Raw genomic sequence first — 20,677 nt, forward strand, 5'->3', positions numbered from 1 at the left:
CCCATTGGCTCTATTTTTCCTTTTCTCCTTCCTTCTTCACCTCACACTGTCCTCCCCATTGTGTCTCCCAATGAAATCTTGACCTTGTTAGTGTGTGAGTCTACTTCTCTGCAGCTTCTGCCATTTGGACCAGAGTTCAAGTTTTGTTGAGAAATTAAGAGACAGAGGCAAGGAACAGAAGCTATGTCTTAAAGTAAAATTGAAGTGAGGTACACAGTTGATGACATGCGGAAATACTTGAAAACTAGTCCAAATAATAGGAGCTGGAGAGAAGGATTTCTCACACCAGCAATGTTAAGAAATGGTAGCTATTATTTATATGTACTATTTCATTGTTTGGAATATGTAAGAGAGATTTTAAGTCAGGCAAGCTGGAAGCATATGCTTAAACATTCCAAACATATTTGGAGATTTCCTGTACAGTTCTTAATTTGATGATATAGAAATAAATTAATGGCCTGTTTATTTCATACTTGAATTATTTTACTTTACAAAGTATCTCAATAGTACCAGGAGTACAAAATGAAAGCGATGGTAGAAATGAACTTCTTAAATATGCCTCTGGCTTCCACTGCTGATCATCATGACTAACCTTTGGAAGGAAATATAATTAAAATTGACATTCCACAAAGCTTTCAAGATTCTCATAGGTGGTGCACTAAATACTTGACAGTACTGAAACTTCTTGTCCCTTATTTTTGCTGCAAAACAGGAACTACTGTATTTCTCACATTCATTTCATGGAGGTGACATCCTTTGAAGATACAGCACTTTTTTAGTTGCATACAGTGGCACATACAATACATACATTAGTTGGGGAAAATAAATGACTTGCCTATGGTTTTCTCAATATGTAGCCCATTAAGTCTAAAGAGCACATAAAAGCTAATGTCAGACTTCAGTTTAAAGGATCATTAAATAACTATTCTAGTAAACTGTTAAATGTCTGACTTCCAACAGCCAAGTACTGTACACGCATTTGCCAAAGTTATGTTTCTGAAACCTTGTTGCCAACTCATTGTAAAGCCTCTGTGAACTTTTAAGTATAAAATAAATGTTGTTGCTTTCGTTCTAAGAACATATAATTTTCCTGTAGCAGACTCCTTGTTAGCACTAACAATCTATTTTCAGAGCGCATGCATCAAAAGAGAATGTGCTCAACAACATCAGAAAAATATAATTGTGCTTTCCATTGTGGGGCAAAGATTTCCCAGCACCTCCCCTGGCCCTCACTGTCACAAATGCAGTGTTAGGTTTCTGAAATCATTTAAATTTTGTCTTTAGGAAATCTACATTCATAAAAAATGCTTGGATATGCGTATTGCTTCCCCTTCCCTTGCTTGGCTGTCAAAACACACTGATGCTTTTGAAGATTTATGGTATATGGGTAATGAGATTGCTGAATGTTAACTGCAGCATTCAGAATTCATTAGGGGGTAGGAAAAGAGAAGGTTATTGGGACTTCAGCTCAGTGCAGATAGGTGATATAACTTTGTTTTCAATCAGGAAGGTTAAACATAAATACGTTACATTTTTGATTAGAAAAACATCCAGTCTTTATGTCATCGAGCAGTCAAATGAAATCTTTCACAGAAAATAGGGAAATGTCAGGTTGCATTCAGTTGAACACAGTGAGTCAGAAGGACATTACGCAATTTTTCAGTAGCACATTCATACAGGAACCAAGCTATACCGGATGCATTTTATTAAGTACAATAGAGTCATGTGAAAAATCAAGAGTAGGTGATAGCAAACAAGCTCCCATGCCTATATAATTGTGTGTGAAAGAAAATATGTTAGAAAGTCCCTCCAAAAGGGTTAACTATTGATGACAAATTTAAAAGTCTGACTTGCAGGGTTGTAACTAATGGCTGTAGTTCATGCTATAAATAAGGAAGGTCAGGAGAGGATGGCATCTTTGTGAAATAAGCTAGTTAATGGCAAGAGCCCAGTAAAGCTATGGAAAATGTGTAAAGATTTCCCTAAGATAGTCCCAAATCCTGAGTTTCTTAATGAATTTGTAAGGAACCTCTAACTGTCTTCAGTGGGAGTTTGTCTCGAAAGTGCTTCAGGATTTGGTCCCCAGAATTGTATTGTCTACGCAAACGTACTCTTTATCAAGAACAGAATCGAACTTAGCCTCTGTATTAAACAATTTAACATATTCTGTATTTGGAAGTGAATCTTTTCTTTTAAAGTTTAGACATTAATAGACAGCAAGACGTCTACATTGTGCAAAAGTCTACAGCTTTTGTATGTGGACTGATCCAATCTATAGTGCTAGAATCAGAACAGGGCATTTTTCAGTATTCTATTCGTCCTACTTTAGAGATGTAAATAAAGAGAATGCTACCTTTAAATAGCAGTATTAAGGAGGAAATTTAAATACAGAGTTCAGCTGAATATTTAGCAAGAAAAGGGGTAAAGGAAATTCTCTACTTAAGGTTGTGACTTAAAACAGGGAAGTAGGTGAATTTGTCAGAAATGAAGATTGAAGGGTTTTTTTTGGCAAATGTACTTCTGCGGCTTTGTCCCTCACTGTAATTTCCACTGATGCTCTTAACATCAGTGGTGCTCGACACCACAGAAAATCAGGCCCCTGATTTTGGTGTTAATTTTAGCACTCAACTATGAAAGTTTTGCTCCCTGTGTTTAAATATTAGATGCCTTAGAAATATCTGTTTGGGGGCAGAGGAGGGCAGAGAAGGGAGATTCCAGGGAGAGAGAGAAATTAAGAAGTATAGGTAGAATTGTTTCATGTTTTTCAAAGTTTTCCAGGAAGTGTCAGCACCTCTTTAGGGAAACTGTGCTCCATGTATACAGGCTCATACAGTGATATGAAAAGTACTCTCTGCTAAGACTACTGGTGTGAACTCCAAGCTATGTTGGCTCAACGGAGCACATCTCTGAGCCAGAAGTTGAAGCAGAAAAGTAGAACATATATGGCCTCAAAGAAGGTGCAATATCCTTCACAAGAGAGGTTGACCATGACTGCTGCTTCTTTTCCTCACCCACCCAGTTTCTTCAGGCAATTTCAGATTGTTCTTGGCCATGTCAATGTGTAATAAATAAAACAAAACATTCTCAGACACCCCCCAGCACCATACTGAGTCTAATGTGTAATAATCTTTAGGCTGTTCAGTTTATCAGTCATGACATCTAGCAGTTATTTGGCACTATAATTCATATTGATCATGCATATCAACATCCCTCATATGAGAGAAATGCCAAAGCAGCAATGGCATGGGCTGAGAGAGTGAAATTGCCTGATTTGGTTAAATGCATGTGGGAGAGTGCCTCAGATCAGGAGGAGATCAATCTGCATGTCGTGTTCCCAACATTGTTGTGGTACAAAAGCTTAAAGTTTCAGATAAGCACTAAACAGAATTGGAGGGACAAGACGAACTATCAGGACCCAAACTGCAACAGCACATTAATATTTACTGGGCATGTTTTTATACCCTCTAATCAGATTGACAGATGTAGCTGTATTTTAAGGCAGTATCATTCAATGAGGAGGAAAAATTATGGACACTTTTTTTTTTTTTTAACAAATCATCTCCGACATTCATTAGATGGGGGGAAGGAGAGAAGCTGAGTGCTGGTGGGAAAAGAATGCAATTATTCCAAGCCTTCTGACAGGCCTGTACTTCTTCCTTCCAGCTTAGCTGCTTTGACCATAGACTTGGGGCTCGTGGGACATGGACCAGATTGAAAAACTAGAAGCAGACAGATGGTTATTTGTAATCATCATGTAAATGTAAATCCTATAAAAAAATGTTGTTGTTTTTTCTCCTAAGGGCTTGAAAGCTGCTGTAGTGGAAAGTAGGATTAAGGGATAGCTATCTAGCCTAGAATAATTTTGACCCCTGCACCTCCTCCTTCATAAAACATTGTTTTTAATCTGGCTCTTTTAAACATATTGTTAGAGCCCTGATTCGGTTTCTATATAATTCCCTTAGTTTATGGGCATCAGTTTGACCGGGGTCTGGATTTGGGCCTAAGCTGGCAGGTGCTGGTAAGCAGTTGCCTTGGTAGCAGGACTTTTTTGTTCATTATAGCAGGTGCATTGCCGGCAAGTGTTTATCTCAATACTTCTATTGCTGGATGTAGTTGCTGCCAGTTAATATACTTGTGCATACTTCCCAAATTGCCTTTCAGAACTTCAAATACGATATGATTCTTCACAGACAACTATCTTGTTGGAGCAGCGTTACAGACAACCATACATTAGAGCTGCAAAGAGACTGATCAAACTTTAATTAACTTTTTGTTCCCAACATCATCATCAAACTATATGTACAATATGTGTATCCTTTTCAACTATCAAATCCTTAAGGAATCTAGTAAGGTTTCTACTTAGTGGTGCTGCAGCAAAATGCCAGTCATAGGTTTCTGAACCTCACATGTAATGAATGTGCCTAGCTCAAGCTGGCTGGATGGCATGGCACTCTTTGTGCTGCCATAATTGACATCTGGATTTATAAGTGACCTGAAGATTCTTACTCCCTGAGGATATCAGGTGCACTGTGGAGGTTATGATGTGGAGTCACACTGGGCTGGATGCTGGCCATACTGCTTGTCAGCATCCTTTGTCACATGTAGAGTGACTCTAATGACAAACATAAAGGAGGCTGTACATCCCATGTTAAGTGCCAAGATGAGGTCAGCTAATGCTCAGAGGGTGAGAACAGAGCAAAAAAGAACACTGGATGAAGAAGTTGGATCTGTCTGTAGCCTTTCACCACTTACCTTTGAATTTTTAGATAGCTATTATTAGTAGACTTCCAGAAAGACTCTGAGAAGTGTTGGGTTCTGGTATGAAAAAAAAAAAAAGCTCCAATCAATGTCGGGAGATGGTGTTCTGCTAAGATACACTAATGGTCTCTTGAAAATATGAAGAAATTGTGAATAATTTGCTTGAAAAATGTTCTGCAGTTCCCAGTCTTTCTGATTTCACAGACCATTGAGCTGTTGGATATGGGGAATGCACTAAGCTGAGGTGCAGCTTTTCCATGTGCGTTTCCACATTAATATGTGTAAACTCAACTTTCAGCTAATGGTAGTTTCTTCCATTGATTCCTGTGCTTCTTAGTGTCTTGCTGCTGGGACATTTGAATGGCAAGTTACCACTCTGAAACCTCTGCCTCTAAGGCCTGGCCTACTCCACAAAGCTCAGTTGACATGAGCCGTCTTGTGTCAACCTAATTGTGCATGTGTCCACACTTAAATTTGTCTCCCACCAACTTAAGTGCTCCGTTACAGTGACATAGTAACACCACCTCCCTCAGCGGCATTGAGCCATTCTCAATATACTGCGGTTGATACAGTGTGAGTGCAGACTGTGTTACTTATGTCGACCATGACAGTCCTCCACCAGCTGTCCCACAATGCCCAACACTGACCGGTGTGATCACAATTGTGAACTCCACTGCCCAGGGGTCACAAAGAGAAGGCTCCCCCGCCCTTTTCCCTTTAAAGCCTTGTGAATGTTTGAAATGCCTTTTCCTGATTGTCCAGCTTGGCAAGCACATCTAGGAGCTCTCCTTTCTTGTGTGCAACTGCCAGCTGACCATACTGGCTACGTACTCTGGCTTGGAATACACAAGAAATACTGGATCCCTTAGGCCTGTGGGAAGAAGAGGCTGTGCAGGTACAGCTATGGACCAGCTATAGCAACATCGACATCTGTAAGCAGATTGGATATAGGATAAGAGGTACAACAAGGATCACCAGCAGTGCTGCATGAAAGCAGACCAGTTGCAGCAGGCATATCAGAAGGCCAAGGAGGCCAGTAGTCGATCTGGTGCCTAACTACAAAGAGCTATATGCCATAGTTGGTGGAGACCACCACCTGGCACACCATTGTAGTTACCTCAGAGGAACCCAAGCCACAGGCCCCTGGTGTGAACACTGAGGAGGAGGAACATGGGGGACTGGGGAATCCAACTATGTCACAAGCCAGGACCTGTTTGTGACTCCACCACAGTCCTTTTGCTCCCAGTTGTCAAGCATGGCTAAGCACAATGCAGGGAAAGGAACCTTGGGTAAGTGTGCAGTTGTATTTCCCGTTATAGTGACTACTGTTGGCAGCCCCAATTTAACAGAACACAGCTACTGACTTTTCATTAATTTACTCATACTAGAAGAGATAGTGGTACAACAAAGAGAGGTAGTATTCCTATCAGGTTTTCATTCCCCACTAGAGTGAGGTGGGGGGACTGCGGGGAGAGCATTTTGTTTATTTACACAGGGCTGGCCTTAAATCCTCCTGAGAGATCTTGATAAAACTTTCATGGAGGTACTCTGCATCATCTCCTGAAGCTTTCTAGGAATGGCAGCCTTATTTCTACCTTCACAGTAGGATGCTTTCCCACATCAGTCAGCACTAACTTCAGCAGGCACCATTGCAGTACATAGGCTAGCAGCATATGGGTCCAGACGACTTTGGTGGCCTACCCTCAGGAGTGAGATATCAGTTAAAATCACCACCACCTGTGGAAAATGGTGCCAGTTATTCAGTGTCATTGCTCTATACCCACAGCGTCATGCAACTGAGCAATTCCCTCCTTATTTCCCTCACCCCGGTGGGCCATTTTCACCATCACTGATGCTGTTAGTGGTGCTTGCACAAGCAGTCTGAAACAGAAGTGTCAATAATCATGTCTTGTGTAAAATGTTAGGGGAGCAAGTTCTGAATCTTAATTTACACTTTCACTTTCACTTGTGACTATTCTGACAATGGTACCTTTGTGTATTTTATCTGTGGTTGCTGCCATTGTGGCCTTGAGGAGTCCCCCTCCACACCTGCAGAATGCCTAAGCCAGATGATGGGGGGAGGGGAGGACTCAGGATGACATGTTCAATGAGATCCTGCAAGGCAGGGCTGCATCAGACCATGAATAAAGTGCCTAAAGGGTGAATATTGCAGACAGCCTGGAAGGAAAAGCAGACAGAAAAAAGGCTCAGGAGTCCTAGCAGGAAAAGGAAAGAGAGATGCAGACACCAGGACATAATGGGGCTTCTCTGGTAGCAAAAACAGATGTTGCAGACTCTTGTGGACCTATAGGTTCAACAATCCCAGGCTCACTTCCCTTTGTTATCCATGGAGAGCTCCTTTGCAGCACATCCCTACCTCCCACAACACTCCAAGTGGCATCAAGAGTCGCAACCCTACCCCTACCACTCCACACCAGGGGCCATTAAGGACAACCACAGCTTCATGTACACTGACCTGTAAAAGCCACAGTTCCTGCATGTGTAGCTAAAATGGACATGAATGTTTTTTCCCCTTGTTAAGTTCTGCTCCATTAATTTATTAAGTTTTTAGCGTATTTGCTTTTAAATTGCACAGCTTTTTCTTTGTACTGATTTTGTTACTCAGTACACTTCTATTATTTGGAAACAATTCATATTTATTAGTTCACAACATATGCTGCAGCATGCCTAGCGGTTCTGAAAGTGCCCACTTAATTGTTACTGTACAGTGTGAGATGACTCATAGGATCATTGACAAACATGGTAATAATCGTAAAAGTACAGCAAGCACCATAAAATTAATAGATGCATTGACATTATTATATTCATAAATGTACAACAAGTACCTCACAGTTCCCAACAGGCCCCGAACAGCAGAGTCATGTAGAGCACATTACTGTGGCTTGCTGTTGAAGTGTTCTTTCAAAGCCTCCCTGAGCTGTATAGCTCCAAGTTCTAATAGCCTGTGTGTCTGGCTGTTCAAACTCAGCAAACAGCCACTTCACCTCCATCCCAGAAGCAACTTTTCCCCCTTTGCTTCACAGATATTATGTAGCAGACAGCTAAAACCATTGGTATTTTTTTTTCACTTAGATCCAATCTTGTGAGTAAATACCGCCAGCGTCCCTTCAGTCTACCAAAAGTGCATTCAACTGTCATTCTGTACCCGCTGAGCTGAATCTTTCCTTGCTATTGTTGAGGTGGTGGGTGTATGGCTTCATGAGCCAGGGGAGCAAGGGGTAGGTTGTGTCCCACAGGGTCACTATTGGCATTTCAACGTCACTAGTGGTAAACTACTGTTTGGGAAAGAAAGTCCCTGCTAGTAGCTTTCAGTGTTCTTACAGATGCGTACATCATGTGCCTTCCCTTACCAGTCAACACTAGCATTGGTGAAGCTTCCTCAGTGATCCATCAAACCTTGCATAAAAACAAATGTACTCTGTGGCAAGATGTTTCTGGTGCCAAAATAGGGATATATGTGCTGTCTATAACCCAACCACAGTTCAGGAACTCCACTGGTGCAAATCCATCCACTATGTCTTTCACATGGTTGAGAGTCATACTCCTGTCTAGCAGGATACTATTAATGGATACTATTAATGGCCCTGTGAACGTGCATGACAATGGCCCCCACAGTGGATTTTCCAACTCCAAAATGATTTTCCACTGACTGGTAGCAATCTGGTGTTGCAAGTTTCCACAGTGCAATCGCCACTCGCTTCTCCTCTGTCAGTGCAATGCTCTTTCTGCTGATCCAGAATATGGCCTTCCACATCTGAAAGTTCTGCAGCCACTTCTAGTCACCCCAGGCCTGCACTACAATGCGATCCCAGCAGTCAATGTTTTTCTCAGGCCCAGAAGTGCCACTCCACCATCTGCAGCTGCTCCATAAATGCCACCAACAACCCTGAATTGATTCGTCCTCCAAGAAATTGTCATGTTTGCCAGTGATTCGGTGGTTCTTGCAGCTCTGCAAATACTGGAAGATTGTGTGTCCTGTTCTTGCAATGCTTATGACAATAGTGCAGAGCTGTGCAGGCTCCATGCGTCTGTCAGAGTTAGGGGACAGTGACAAGGGCCAAGTGGGTTCAGAGATTTTTTATCAAGGCACAAAAATTATGTGATGTAGATAGCATTATGGGATGGAATCATTTGCATGCTGGAAGTTGAAACACTTGCTCTCAGTCACTCCATGCAAATTGTTTCTTTCCCCACCATGCATTGCTAAAACTTCCCAAAAGACAGTGCACTGGATGGCAGCAGGTTGCATGCTGGATACCTGGCCAGGATGCACCATTCTGTGCATTGACACAAGTGCTCTTGGTAAGCACATGCAGCACTGATGCAAGGAGCCAAGCAGGACATGCACAAGGGATAACTTCTGTGGCTTTATGCCAACATAACTTGTGGCAGAAAAAATTTGTGGTTTACACATGGCCTAACAAACCTCCATTTCTTTTTATTTCCCAGGGATGATACTTTTGGAAATATTTGGGAGAGCCATGCTGATCTCATTGATGTTTGTGCTTTGTCATTACAACGTACATTGTCATTATTATGACAATGTACGTTGTAATGAGGGAGCCCTGAGTCATGTATTCTTCCTAAATGGCATCAAGTGATCTCTATTCATACTTATTCCTCCCCTTCTTTTACCCCATCCTCTTGTTCTTCATCCTCCTTATTTTTCTTCCTTTCCCTTCCTTTTACCCTCTTTCTCTTTTTCCCCATTTCACCTAACACATTGTTTCGTGCTCCATGATTTCTGTATTCTTGGTCATCTTTATTTCACCTCCCACCGCTATTCTTCCCCTTTGTCTCCATCTGTTTTCTTCTCTTCCTGTTTTCCAATTTTCTCTCCTGCATTTCCTAAAACATAAGACACTTTCAGAGGTACATAGTTAGATACATCTATTACAGCCACAGGAGTCAAATTTCAATGTTTTTCTCCCTGCTAAATCTCAGTTCTGTGTTCATCCAAGCCCCTCTTGATATAGAAACAGGGTAGAGGGGGAAAGGGACTTCAAACCTTATTCTTGGCTGGCTGGGGCACTACTCTGCTCCTGGCATAAGTCAGAGCAGCTTCCATGTTGCTGTAACTTACTCTTGCTTTCCTGTGGCCCTCAGAGACTCTTCTGGCTGCTGAAAACAATCAGTGTCCCCGCTATACTCTCATCCTCAACCCCTGTGTCAGGAACTGTGATTGGGTGGTATGGAACCATCATGCTTTGGGGAACATTTTGGTGTACCCCTGTTAATTTTATTACCCTTTTGTATCTTTGGAATTGCATTAAAGGACGGTAATATAATGAAGAACCAGGTCATATGTATCTGTTTAACTTTTACAACAATTATGAGTTTAGTAGCATATGTAATGATGATGGAACCACTTGATGTTGTCCATAGGCCTCTTCAAAAGGATTAATGTCTGCCACTTGGCAGGTTTTTGAGTTTTAGAAATGGTTTATGCTTGCCAGCAGTTTACCAATTGTGCAAGGGGCTATTTCTCCACTCAAAAACATTTCTTTCTCTCTCAGCTCTCAGATATATGAGAGACTTCCAGAAATGGGTGGTTTTGAATGTTCCTTTTCTGGCCTCTCCCTTGAAATTGCTGCTGATGTTGCCTTTCTTGGTTCCATTTGGCAAATACTGTCTTTCTAATATGATTGCCATAAACATATATTGTAGTGCCAAATTGTTAGGGCCCATAATCTTCATCATGTTATTTCTGTATCGTGGGTTACCTTCCTTATATTCCATTTTATCTCAAAAAGCCAAAAGACCCTATTTTCTCTCAGTTTAGTTATTGTGGATCAAAAATTGGCATTGGACAAGCAATTTGCCTTAGTCAAAAATACCTTTTGGGTTGAGGCTTTTGGCAAGTCATTTGTTGGGAAAGCAGTACTAAACAATGCCCTTCAACCTACCAGATGTGCTACTTTGGAAAAGGTTGGGTCCGTGCCAAAATGCGGTTTGTTGCCCACCACTTCCTATCGTTTTTATTTGGTACCTTTAGAAATGGCCGAAATAGCCCCTCCTTTTGTGTTATATATATGTATATATATATATATATATATATATATAACAATCATTTTTAATTATTTTCCTCTCCCCATTGGATTTGCTTGTGTATCTCAAAATGCTGAATGATAACTGTAACCCCACACATATATTGAGTTCCACAATTATATGCACTCTCACCTCAGCACACTCAGAGTAATCTTTGTGCATATAAATGCTAATTTCTTCTTGTCTGTACAGAAGAGAACAGAAAATATGCAGTTTAAAATGTTATTTTTTATTTTATTAATAGTGAAAGCAGTAACTTAACTCTGCCTATAAACTGTGTGTGACCAATTTCTATTAAACTCTTCCTGACTGCACTTTCACTAGGATAAAGTGTTTTCTGATTTCTCGGAGGGCCCTGGTTTCATTAAGGGTGGGAACTCGTTAAAGCAGTAATGAAGCCCATACGAGCTGATATTCAAGAAGGGGAAATGCCCTAAATTCAATTTCAGTAGCTCTATCTAGAGCTATTTTCATTCTGATATTTATAAGAATGTCAATTAACCTAGAGATGAGGACACATGTGGAGGAATAACGATGAAGTAGATATCATTTCAACACACACTGGAGCCAGCTAGCTGGATCTAATCCTGCTGTACAGCAGCATGATTTACATAAGAAGCTAGCATGTGTTGCCTAATTTAGTTTTCAAACCTCTTAGCAATATATATGCTTTTTCTTTTAGGCAGTGTGGACAAGACTGGTCAGGGCTGCAAGAAAATGAAAAGAACAGAAGAAGCACTGCTAGCATACTGTATATCAGCTCGATTTCTTGACAGCTTAAGAAAACGCTGATCATTTAGCACCAATTTGATCATAAAAAAATAATCCTTCCTGAATAAAGGCAAAACTCCACAATTTGATACCAGTGGTGTCATATCTAGAACCTTTTCACCTAGCCAGTAATGGGGGGGGGGGGGAATCACTGACAAGAAAGGTGCCAATTGAAGAGCCAGGCACACCATATTTTTAAAAGGTTACAATTAATGTCCAGCATGCTGCTATCTTTAATGAAAAGAGTTCCGTGTCAGACCAGAAATACTGCCTTAAGGAATATTTCTCCTCAGAGCATCAGGCTGGCCAGATGTCACTTGGCAGGTGGATCTACAATAGAAGGATAAAAGCAGCAGTGTGTGTATATTGGTACTTTTGCTTTTAAATGATGAGCAATGCATTTACTTTTAGCAAATGTAAAGTAAAAACACGCACATCTTGTCTGTATTCATTTGATAAGACAGCCTACCTGTTGAGTCATCTTTCCTCTTCCCTCAGCCCCAAATAACTTATTTTGCAAGGAGTTTTACAGTGCACACAGTATACAAAGCTGTCATTTGACTAACTTGGAGGCTACTTTTACTGGAAAAACAATTTGTTTGCCTTTACCATGTTGCAATTCCTAACAACTCATTTTCTTTTCCTTTCCTCATTTGTTCCATTAGTGCTACGGGATGACTTTCGCCAAAACCCTACTGATGTTGTTGTGGCAGCTGGAGAACCTGCTATTCTGGAGTGCCAGCCTCCTCGAGGACATCCTGAGCCCACAATCTACTGGAAGAAAGATAAAATCCGTATTGACGACAGGGAAGAGAGAATTAGTGTAAGTCCTACCAAAATGCCATTGATAGATAATAGTCCCCAATGTTTTTAAAAAATATATTTCTCCTTGAATTTGAATGAGCACTGAATAATTTACATAGCTGTATCCACAAAGATATAAACCCCTGTCATTCAATTGGCTCCATGAGGGGAAATTCTTGTGCTTATATGAAACTTCACTGAAGTTACTGGGACACTAGGCAAACATTGGGTGTCCATATGCAGTTCTGACTGTAGGACTGAGGACGTAAGTATTCGTATTGGGCCTGCACCACACCCCCACTAGCCCCACAACTGAACACCTTGGAACTCTGGAACTGGAGCAGAATTTCACAGATTGTTTCTACAATGGGCCAAACCAAACCCTCCAGCACTAACCTTTCAAGAAGATAAAAATGTGCACCTCCGGTCTATCTCTAGTCATAGGGAGACCTGGTATCAAAGTCTACAGTTAAGATTGTCTAATATCTTCTACTAAAATAAGCTGTTGACTTCACAGAACTTTAACTAATCAGGAAGCAATTATTTTATGCTATCTGTCTATAGGCTGAATATTTTGAAAAGTTTAATCATAAATGGATCAGCTGTTGCTAAGAACAAGGTTAGGAAAAAATCCATCATTTTGTCCATGTTAAAAAGAATTGTTACAACTATTTCTATTCATAACTCTTCTATGCTTTGGAGTTGCCCAGATGTCAGGGATGTATCTTTGCCTTCCCTCTGAAAAGCTATCCAAATTTGTCCAAGCAAAAAGCTTCTGAAAAATACTAGTTTGCACGTGCTCAGGAGAAATTTGTTATCGCTTGGCAGCAAAATTCTCTGAACATTCCATCTTCTATTGGGCATGCTCCAGTGTGTTAGTGACCAGAGGATGTGGAGGAGAACAAGGAGACAGCCTGACTTGAATGCAAAGGAGTGAGAAGTAGGGGAAAGTGGGGAGAGGAAGGAACTGGTTGGGGTAATAGGGAGGAGGCATCGATAGATAGGGACAGGAACAATAGGTTGTAAAAGAGCTGAGGGGGACAGAGATGGGAATGAATCAGGGTCGTGTCATGAAGAAGGCTGTTATCTGTAAAACCCTTGCACAGGCCACCTTAATACTGGCCTTTCCTAAATTTTGAATAATTGGCTTTGCAACCTTAGTATTCCTTTAACATGGTTATTTTATACATAATACATTTTGAACTTGTTCAGTGCTGGTATAATTGATATAATTGATACAATGGTGGCCTTTGGAAACTTGATTGCGTTTGATGTGTAAGGATTTTCAGTTAAATGATCTGAATATATGTACTATTCAAGGTGTTGTGGGCCAGACTTTCTGCACTAAGTTCTGCTCAAACTGGGGGGAGGAAGGAAGAGTAACAGGGCACTTACTACACTTCCCTGCATCTCAGGTTATAGTGGCTCCAGCCCTGACTTAAGTTGAAGCAACCTATTGGCTACTCTAACTTATAACAGCTACCTATGGTCCCAAAGAGTACATACATTTTCTGGGAATTTGCAGCGCTGAGCTGTAGCCTGTCTTCTAATCAACCTGATCATTCTCTTCCTTAATATGTCCCCTGTGCTGGAGTTGAGATGAGGCTGATATAGAAGTCAGAGGAATTCTCAGTTGGGCATCTGTAGGTTGATTCCATCCCATTTGCACCAGTAAGAAATAAGGAGAAAATCTGGCCTTGTAAGTACAGACAGTACAAGGGAATACTACAGATTCTGAGATCAATTTGCTGTAGGTAAAACTGGCTTCCTTTTAAAGTGCCACTACAGTACGGTAGGCTTACAAATTTGTATACTATAAATAGTGTACCAGATGCAGCATATATCACCAAAGAAAGGTAGCAAGAAATGTAATTGTTCTGAAATATAAGGGCATCATACAAAAACAAAAAATTGAGACAAGACCAGAAGTAGGGTCAAATATACTTCAGAAGAGCCTACTAGCAAATTAGTATTGGTATTGTTCAATACCAAATAGATGGGCTGATAACCCTTAAACAACAAAAGTCAAGGCTTAAAAAACAAAAGACCCCTCCACCCCCACCATATTTGAGATCTTTGCAATCTAAGAGCCTCCCTTTATTTTTGATTGTTTATGTAAATTAAAATGTCTTTTCTTTGCTTCAAACAGATACGAGGTGGGAAACTAATGATCTCAAACACGAGGAAAAGTGATGCTGGCATGTACACTTGTGTTGGTACCAATATGGTTGGCGAACGAGACAGCGATCCAGCAGAGCTGACTGTCTTTGGTAAAACTACTTCCTCGGCTTTTGTTTTGTTTTTACTACACATGTAAAACATTGAATTGATCTAGCTGAATAGCCAAAGCAGGTGACAAAGTCAGGGTAACAAAAGACAGAGTAACTGCTAATTTACAGGCTACATTTCACAATTTTCCATGAAGCACAAGTTTCAAGGGTTACATGTTATAAGTTAGGAGCTGGGATGAAGCAGTCATTTTTTGTGAGTGCATAGTTTAAATCTAATTGGAGGTCCTTGATGAAATTCATAAACTCAGAAACCTTAATCCAGTAGATAATGCTTTCCTCCACAAAATTACCGAGTCTAATTGAGCCACTTTTAATACAGTATCTGCTTAGCAGAGACTTGGACCAACATAGACGGTTTAAATAATTTCTTATTCCCAGAGGGTTCTGAGATCAAAGCACAGCACACAGGAGCTGGATCAACTGTACAAAGTCTTTAGATAAAAATATCTATATAGTTAAGAAGCTGATCTCATGAGTTTATCACATTTTACTTTAAAATGGCACCAACCCCCATTCCCCATGTCCACCCTTCATCCTTTAAGTCACAAGCATCAATTCGGTTCTTGATGCTGCTGAATTAATTAAAAGCTAATAAGGTAATTGGATGATGGAGTTTTCAAACTGTAATGACTCGAGCAAGGAATCAACCAGGTCATTTTGCCCTACCAGGAGATTATGGAGGGAGAATACAGAAGTGAATTTACAGTTGTATCCATCTGACTAACAACTGGACAAGAAACAAGGTTGTAAAATCCTGCTGGGGCAAACACTGCAGTGGTAATATTTCTGTCTACCATTAACAGTGTTTCTGTATATACTACTTAAGAGGTCTTGGACGGACAAAATTAAAAAAAACCCGCTAATATTTGCTCATGTTAGAGTCTCTTAAAATAACATGGGGACTCCAAGGCATACCACTTCAGTAAGTCTTCCAAAATAGAACACCCATAGAGAATACCAATTTACAAGCTGCATCTTTGTCTGATGGTATGGCTCGAGTTTTGTATTGTGGAATATACATTCCTAATTTAAATATCTCTTATCTAATATCATCCTCATTTCCTTTTTCCAATGCCAAGTTTGGGTTGAGTTGAGGTTATAAACAGATTCCATACACATTTGTTTAGAGCCACCATTTGAGACTGTTGGGGTGTTGCCTGGGTGATTTTATATACCATGTGATCCCACCTTCTCCTTGAACAGCCACAGCCTCTCTCACCCTACTCTCTCCCATAGAGAATAATTTTAGGCAATTGGCATGGGGTCATTCTAGCAACATGGCCAATCTGGTGCCCTTTGATGATTGTAGTGACTCACTGCACTTTCAGACTTCTGTGGATGTTGTCATTTCTTAATCTATCTAGTCTCGTCATGCCTATGATATGGTGCAGGCACCTCGTTTCAAACATTTGCCGCTTTTGCTGCAGGTGCTTTGTCTGAACCCATGTTTTGGAACTGAAAAATAATGTGTACACAATGAGTGCTGGATATGATCTGGTTTTAACTGTCATGGATACTGATTTAAGGTTCCAAATATTTTTATTCAGGCATGCGAACGTTCTACTGGCAGCAGCTATCTGGTTATCAATGTCATCTTCATGTTGACGTGTTAATCCAAGTAGCAGCAGCTGTCTACTTCTTCAATGTCTACACCATTAATGAATAACTTTGCCTGTTTCTTGATTTTTGATGTTACCAGTAGCCTTGTCTTCTATTCATTCATTTTTAATCCTTATTCTCTGGCTCTTGTGCACAGCTTAATTGTTGCTTATTGGTTGCATTTCTCCTGAGACACTGTCATTACAATGTTGTCTGCAAGGTCAAGGTGATTGATAATTTGCCCCGATATCCTGCAGCCTCCATCAATGTTACTAAGAAAGTTGGACAAAATATTTTCTATGTTTAGAGCAAAAAGTATCAGACTGAGTATTAATCTCTGTTTTGACTCCAGTTTTCACTTCAAACCACTCTGTCAGCTCTCCATTAACCCTTACTGCATACCAAGCAAGGCTATACATACTCTGCAATACTTGAGTAAGCTTGCTGCTAGCATTGTATCCCTTGAGTACTTTGCACAAAGCCTTTCAGTTGACAGAGTCAAATGCTTTCTTAAAGGTAAGGAATGTGCAAAACAGAGGTTCATTGAACCTGGTGTGTCTCGTCAAGATTTTACCAAAAACAACTGTCTGATTTGTTGTGGAGTGCTCAGGTCTAGAGCCAGTGTGTGACTCAGAAAGGATTTCCTCTGCTCTTCTTTTCATTCAGCTGAGAATCAATCTACAGGATACCATGCTAGGAATAATCATAAGACTTATTCCTTGGTAGTTATTGCAATCAATCAGATGACCTTTCTTTAAAGAGTTGGTACAATGATTGAGCATAGTCAGATTTCAGGGACTTCACCCTTTGCCCAAATTATGTTAAATAGTTTGTAATGGAGCATGACCGTGCCTCTCCACCATGCTTTAACACTTCAGGTAGTACGCTCTGTGGACCAGGGGCCTTGTTGTTTTACAGGGGCCTCATTGCACCTTTAATTTCTGCTTCCATTATGTGTTCTTCATTGTTGCCTTTGTAGCTGATGGTCTCAAGGACATCTGGGTCAACTTGACTATTCAGGTGGAGTAGCTGATGAAAATGTTCTTTCCATCTTTTGAGCTGATCTTTCATCACGTAGCTGACTTGTTGCAGGTGTTAACTTCTGTAATAGTTTTTTCAAGCTCCATGTCTTCTCTCTCAAGCCATTGCAGTTTTTCAAGCTCTTTGTCTTCTCTCTTAAGCCATTCTTTCTCAGTTTTTTTTCACGATTCATTTTAGTTCCCTGTTGATCTATTTGTTTTTCTGCTCAGTAAAATCTTCAGCTTTCCAATGTTCTTGATATGTTTTTCTTTTTTGATGGGTTTTTGATCTCTCCTGTGACCCACTTTTTCCTTTTTGGATACAACCTCATCTTTAAAACCTCCTCACTTGTTGCATGATTGATGGTTTTTTGCTCTGCCCAGACTTGTTCTATTGTTGTGTCATCTAGGTTTAAATGAAGGGCAAAATGTCCACCAATGATATTCTGAAAGGGTACCTTAGTGTCTGTATTTTTTCAAAACTTTGATATTATAAACTGTCTTGGCTATTTTTGAAAATTTTGAAATATGAAGTTTGATCACCGCTTGATGGTCTGAGTTTGCATTCAGACTTCTGTAGACCCTAATACACTTGTTTTCCAGCATTGTCTTACTAAGATGAAGTTGATCATGTTTTCTGCAATACCATCATTAGAAATCCAAGTTTCTTTATGGAATTACCTGTGCTGAAATGCTAAGTTTCTTATAAACAAGTTGTTAGATTGCTTCAGTTCTGCACTATTATCACCTCTCATTTCTTGATCCTATTTCTTCTTTTCCCCTGGTGTTCTCTCAGGCCATGTTATCACGCCCAGTCTTGGCAGTAAAACCCTTCATTACAAGCAGAAGATTTCTAGACGGGGTTCGTGAAAACTCTGCTTGAAGATAATTGTAAACTTGGTTTGTGGCCCTGTTTGTCTTATCTAATGTGGTATACAATGTTATTGGTCTTCGCACATACACACAGATCAAGATTTGTTTCTCCATTTCAGACAAAGTGTGAGCATGAAAAGGGTTCCCTTTAGTGAAGTTCCATGACTACCTGTGGATTTGCCATGGTGCAGTATTACAGGACTGTAAACTACCATTCTGCTTACTGCATCGACGAAGCATGAAAGCACATAACTTTTTTAAATGCTACTTTTGCACCTTGCAAGAAATACCAATATTGGATTATAGTTTCCATTACAATTAGCACATCAACATTATTTTATATTATTATATAATATTAGAGATTGAGAGAGAGAGAGAGAGAGAGAGAGAGAGGACTGCTCTTCTTCATTACTTTGAGTACTAGTAATTTGTGGTCACGATCCCTGTAGATACTAAACAGATTGAAGTTCAAATCTACAAAGCTCTACAATTCCCGTATCTCGTTAAAGGAATTAAATACTAGGGATAAAATTATGTGAAAAATACATTTAAATTCCTATACTGCAAAGGCATGACAAGTATTAGGTTTGCCTTAATATTCAAACTTTTATGTAGTCAATTACAATAGTCTGAAAATTTGCTACAGGATATAAGCATAGCAGTCAACCAGTAAAGTACATTCTATGCCTGCCTTCCTAGTACTGTATAAAGGCAATGGTAAATGACATTAGCAGTTTTGATCCCACATAATTGAATTAGTCTATATAAGGAAATCTGTTCTTAGAAGTCCCTTGCTGTCCATATTTTTCCAGCAGGCCAATATATTCAAAGTTCGATGCTGAAAGTTAGGCATGTTTAGATGCCTAAATATGGATTGCCTGATTGAGTTGGTTTAAAAATGTTGGCTTTGATACTTAAAATAAATCCAGGACAGGAAATGAATCTGCCTTTACTGGGAAATTAAAAGGATTTATTAATGTTACTGGCAAATATACAGCAAGTACTGATTATGGTATGGAAAAGTTCATTAATCAGATGATTAACCACCCTTCTCCCCTTTTAAAGAAGCCCCAATCCAAAACAAAAAGAAAAAGAAAACCCTATGGCAAGCTTTAGTGCATGTGGCTACCCTACTAGGAAATAGGATAGTTCCGTACTACATTTTCAGAAATCAGTTGTAGCTTATTTTGGGCTCTGAAAGTTTTTCTATAATACCTTTTGTGTGTCACTCCTGATAGTTTTCAGGTTCCCTGTGCAGTTAATTTAGCTTGAGACAATGCCTCTGGAAAAACTGAATCCACATGGTGGTGACCAGTGGCTTGATGGGAACATCAAGGATGTCTGGGATTTTAAAAACAAAAGCCCGTAAACCCAACACCTTAAATAAAGCAATAAATGAAAACACAATAAAAGGGATAGTAAAAGAATGAGAGGAGAAGAGAAAAGATGGCAAGAAGGGGATGTGGATAGGTTGCAGTATTCAGAACCCTCCCACGGAGATGCACAAGTATTACTGAATAATATTCAGAAATATCCCCATTAGAACTGTTCTCAAAACAAGCGTTACATTTTTCCGTCTATTTATAAAATTGATATTTTTGTGTGCCTTTATGAAATCACTCCACAACAGCATTTTTAATTTTTGAGGTAAAAACAGGGATTTTGTCCTCCCTAGTCAAATCCTGAATCTTCTGCAAGCAGAAATTGTCCAACTTTTCACAGTAGCATTTGATAAATGTAACCAGTTATGTAAGCAGCACATCCCAAAATTAGTCCTGTTCTTTGAGTGGTGACACCAGAACAGCATTAGGTTTTGGCAGTCCTCTCTTTCAAGGGTCACTGCTTGCTTGAGTCTTCTGAGGCTCCCAGGTGTTATCTCACAGCAGAGCAACAAGAGAGCAAGAATACTGTCACAGAATCTAGGATCAGTGGATGACCAGTTAAACAAATTTCAATCACAAAAGGCAGCATGCTACTTAATTTTATTATGGATTCATTTCTCCCCCCCCCCCCCGCCTCTAAATTCTAAAGACCAAATTCAGAAGTGTAAGTGGTATAAATTAGTCTGATTTAAATTGTGCCCAGGTCTGAACAGGCCAGATCAAAATTGACTTAAAAGGCACCTTTGCCCCCTCACTCCATTCCTGTGCTGAGCAGAGCTCAGCATGATGGAGAATGTAGCCAGACAATCGTGCGCTCAGTTGTGCTCTGTTAGCAGTTAGGCTTGCATACAGCCACTTATACCCTCTCACAGTCTGAAGAACCAGAAGGTATACGTTAAGTATCATAGAAACTACTATTCTCACTGTCTTCTGTCAATTGCTTCTCTTCCTACACTCCTCTCATCAAAGATCTCAGCCTGAGTTGCTCCTTGTCACTATCTTGGACTCTAAGGGTCCGATTAATTGATGATGCATAAGGATGCATATGCTGTATGTGGTGTGAATAAGTTGTCATTAAATCTAAGGGACTCATCTGAAGCTCATTCATTGG

The 20,677-nt window shown here is 40.0% G+C and overlaps 1 protein-coding gene across 19 annotated transcripts in view; it reads left to right on the forward strand.

Annotated features, from left to right (window-relative positions):
• The window catches only part of ROBO2 (roundabout guidance receptor 2), a 644,167-nt gene that overhangs the window by 424,782 nt on the left and 198,708 nt on the right, over nt 1–20,677 (forward strand). For all 19 annotated transcript variants that reach the window (XM_084645672.1, XM_084645685.1, XM_084645684.1 and 16 more), the window contains exons 3-4: nt 12,264–12,421; nt 14,552–14,672. In XM_084645672.1, coding sequence (XP_084501798.1) covers nt 12,264–12,421; nt 14,552–14,672 — 279 coding nt within the window. The remainder of the gene's footprint in view (nt 1–12,263; nt 12,422–14,551; nt 14,673–20,677) is intronic.

This window comes from Lepidochelys olivacea (assembly GCF_965140295.1).
Source record: "Lepidochelys olivacea isolate rLepOli2 genome assembly, chromosome: 1".
Lineage (NCBI taxonomy): Eukaryota > Metazoa > Chordata > Testudines > Cheloniidae > Lepidochelys > Lepidochelys olivacea.